General features: G+C 37.6%; 1 protein-coding gene across 1 annotated transcript; it reads right to left on the bottom strand.

Annotated features, from left to right (window-relative positions):
* Positions 1-956: 956 nt before the first annotated feature.
* LOC146999784 (uncharacterized) lies at positions 957-2,812 on the bottom strand. The gene has a single exon (XM_085834439.1). It carries the CDS (start codon positions 2,810-2,812, stop codon positions 1,124-1,126), a length of 1,689 nt encoding a protein of 562 aa, XP_085690565.1. The 3' UTR covers positions 957-1,123.
* Between the last annotated feature and the right edge of the window lie 1,321 nt (positions 2,813-4,133).

Here is a 4,133-nt window from a genome sequence, read left to right on the forward strand (position 1 = left end):
GTAATCATGCACACACCCTGTTTCTACTCTTAATCAAACAAGCAAACACAATATCAAACTAAATATCCAACCAACCAAACAAGAAAATGCTGTGTTACTAAGATGAGTGTTGTCTTTATTCTCAACTTTGCATGCCTCCTCGATTATTATTGGCAAAGGCAAACTCACTTCACTTATCCCTCCTGTAAGCCCCTGGCCAAGATATATTTTAGATGGCTGGCCAAGCCATCTTTTGTAAAATTTCTCTTCATGATTAGATATAATTCTATCCTCTTGGGATTGTTTCCCTGTATTTAATTTCTGACATAGAATAGATCCCTGTAAATAGAAGGTAGACTGAAGGAGGAAAATCACTGAATATTTAGAAATAAAACCAAGTAATGCTGAGGCAGAAGGTTTTCAAGTTCAAAGTCACCTTGTTAAAAGGTAGCCTATGTAACTTAATAAGTCTCTGTCTCAAAATAAGGGTAAAAACAGAGCCAGAATAAAGACCAAGGAATAAAACTGGTGATTTCTAATTAGGAAACTATAAGCTTGTCATACTGTGTTGTCATAAGGTAAAGGGGAAATTCCTGGATTAACTAACAATAGAATTCACAAAAGTAAAAGTCGTTTGCAATAGTGATTGTGTTTGACATCATGAGAATGTGTACATTTGGGATATGCAACAAACATAAAAATATATTTTTCAGAAATTATTCAGAAGCAATTTGTTTCTATTCACTGAAATTAACTAGTTGAATGGACTGTATGAGTACCTCTAACCCAAACACAGCAACACAGAATTCAAGATAAGGGGGCAGTAATAAATGTCTCTTCCCTCTCTGCAGCAAAACACATGTAAAGGTCAAAAGAATAACCCAATTCAAAACAGCAGTCACTCAAAAATAAATGTTTTCAATGTTTATTTTCCAGAAAAACCTTCAGCAAGTTAGTTTCAAGCCTTTGTCTTTTTATTGTAGGTCCAATGGTTAAAGGTGATAGAAAATGTATTGATACTTCAAAAGTTGCTGCAAATAGTGGCAATGTCCAATCAATCAGTAGTTGGGCCATTTCATATAAGTTACTGAATGTTTTATTGTTGGACAGAATGGTCCTCGGATAGAGGATTTGTAGTTAGGCTTCAAAACGCTGAATAAATTCTCTGGTAACCATTCCCAGGGAGTGTTGACAAGCTTATTTGCACATTGTAATTAGGTGCAGATCTTGCATCATAAGCCCCATAACTGTAGAGGGAGAAATGATCGCCATCAGGGCCGTGAAAAGCTGGCAGTGTATTCCAGACATTCAGGAAATTGCCATATACTTGAGAAAAATTAACTCCTCCAGTACTTCCACCACTTCCAGCTGCCCCACAAAAGTTTCCATTTGCTCCGATGTTATGTAGATTTGGTCCAAAACTGTTTTGGGTTGCTCCCACCGAATACTGACTTGACCCAAAGGCACTTGGGTTTGCCCCAAGAACATACTGGATTATCCTGAAAACATGTGGGTTTGTCGCCAAAACATTTTGGTTTGTCCAGATATTGTATGGATTTGCCACATGAGCATTGCAGTTTGTCCTGCAGGTATCTGAGTTGGTACCCAAACTATACTGGCCTGCCCCAAAAGCATTTGGACTTGTTCCAGAAGCATATTGGTCTATCCCATAAGCATCTGAGTATGTTCCAAAAGGATACCGGTTTGTCCAGAAAGCATTTTGATTTGCCCCCAAAGCATATTGGTTTATCCCGAAAGTATGTGAAAATGCTGCCAAAGCATACTGGCTCACTCCTAAGGAATTTCCGTATGTTACCAAAGTGTATTGGCTTATACTTAAGGTGTTTGGAAGATTATACTGGCTTGCCAAGAAGGTATTTTGGTTTGCCTCCAGAGCACAATTGCTTACCCATACAGTATTTGAGCTTGACCTCAAAGTATTACTGCTTGCCATGAAAGCAGTTGAATTTGTCACAAAAACATTAGAGTTCGACTGGAAAGCATTGGGGGTATCCCTGAAACCAAGGACAGTTGCCAAAGGTACATCCGAGTTTGCTCTAGAAGTATATGAGTCAGCTCTGTGGGCATCTTGGTTGGCTTCTTGAGCATCGGGGTTAGCCATAGTGTGGAAGCTTGGGCTGCCTCCTCCTCTCCAATTGTTTTCTAACTCCACAGCTGGAACTGATTTTCTTGTCCTATGCTTAGCTATAGTCTTTCTTTTACTCAACTGTCTAGCTGTATATTCTTTAGGGTATGCCATTTTAACTTCACAACGACTGGAGCCAATGAAATGGTACCTGGTTTCTAAGACCTTTCTAACGGGGTTTTCATCCCTGTATTTGATAAAGCCGAAAGCTCTTCTTTCCTGCGTATCTGAACACAGTGGAAGCTCTATAGCCTCTATCTGCCCAAATGTGCCAAAGTAAGCTCTTATTTTTTCTTTAGACATCCGCGGGTTCAGCCCACCCACAAAAATCTTTTTATTGGAGAATTGAGATTCCAGGGCTTTAGCCCTTTTAAATTTTATTTTCTTGCCATCAACTTTGCGGTCTTTCACTCGAAGCACCTTCTCTACTGTGGCACTGTCTTTGAAAAGCACGAATCCAAATCCCCTAGACAGACCGGTATTTGGGTCTGTTTTTATAATAAAGTCTATTACTTCACCAAACTTAGACAAGTATTCCAGAAGTACCGGCTTGCTCATTCCTTGGGAAAGTCCCCCGATGAACATCTTACTAGCATCCTGTTCGTTCTTGGTGGCACCGATTTTGAACCCTTCCCGAAATTGGTCTCTTTCATTATCCTTTCTCACAGTGAGACTGGCAGTATTCATGGTATATAGGCTGGATGGAGGTGATTTGACTGTTGGATAAACACTGGCCTAGGCACAAATGGCGGGGGCATAGCTGTCCTCAGGGAGTCGAGGAAATTATTGCACAACCGTGACAAAATAGAAACAAGCATTATAACTAGAGACAAGGCAGGAGCTGCCTCTCATTCTAAACTGGGGGGGTGGGGGTGGGGAAGGATGCGGGGGGGGGGCAGTGATAGTGTCTGATTTGTCCCTAAAAGGTGTTGATGCTTGCAATGTAAAAAGCAGCCCTACCTATAGACTTTCTTTTTGTGTTTATAACACCCCCAAAAGGAATAGTATGGTAGAAAAGGAAGCCTTTTCGATGTTGATTCTGTCTTTTCATGTTACATCTCTTTGAATTTTGTTAAAAACAATTTATTTTTCCTGAACATTTCTTTGAATGTTCAAAAAACTCTTCACTTCATACTTTAGATGTGCTTCATATTAATCTTCACTATTTGAAATAAGACTGAAATGGGAAAGTAATACAAAGTTGAGACATCCTACAGGAAAAAAAAATGTCTATGGGTTTGTATATTTTATCAAAGGACTCTAAAGGAACATTTTAAAATAAAAGCTTCACTGAGATTCATTTATAACATTTACCCTTTAAATGTAAAATGCATTTACATCGTAGTGATAATATTTAGGAAATGTGCCATCATCTTCTAAGTCTGTAAACCATTTAAGCAGTCACTCCTCATTTCTGGATGACCCACTTAATGGTATAATATGTTGGTTTTCTCTTTTATTTCTCATAATACTGTTTTCAAGATGCTGTAATATACAATAATATTTTCTTCTTTATCCATTGTGTGAATGTAGTAAATTTTGTTTTCATAATTTACAATATCACTTACCATTTTGTTTTTTTCCTTTATTCCATATATGAAAACATTCACACACACACACACACACACACACACACACACACACACACACACACACACACACACACACAGTGGACTTTTTTCTGGCAACCATTTTTGTTTGTTTGTTTGTTTCTTTCTTTCTTTCTTTCTTTCTTTCTTTTTTTCTTTCTTTCTTTCTATTTTTGTGGACAGTTAAATATATACTCCCCATTTTTCTCTTCTATTGAGAAAGCATTTAAATATTGAGATTTTTTCCCAATATTTAAAACACACAGATCAAATTTTAGAATTTTTTTTTCTTTTTTTTGGGCAATTTCTGTGCTTGTCACTACCCATTAGATATAATGTACTTGTTTGTCTATTATTTCCTCCTTCTAATATTATTCCTATGAAAAGGGAGATTTTATGTGTCTCCATAATTTTTCCCA

Source organism: Mus caroli, unplaced genomic scaffold (assembly GCF_978045245.1).
Source record: "Mus caroli unplaced genomic scaffold, Mus_caroli_1 scaffold_39, whole genome shotgun sequence".
NCBI classification, from domain to species: domain Eukaryota; kingdom Metazoa; phylum Chordata; class Mammalia; order Rodentia; family Muridae; genus Mus; species Mus caroli.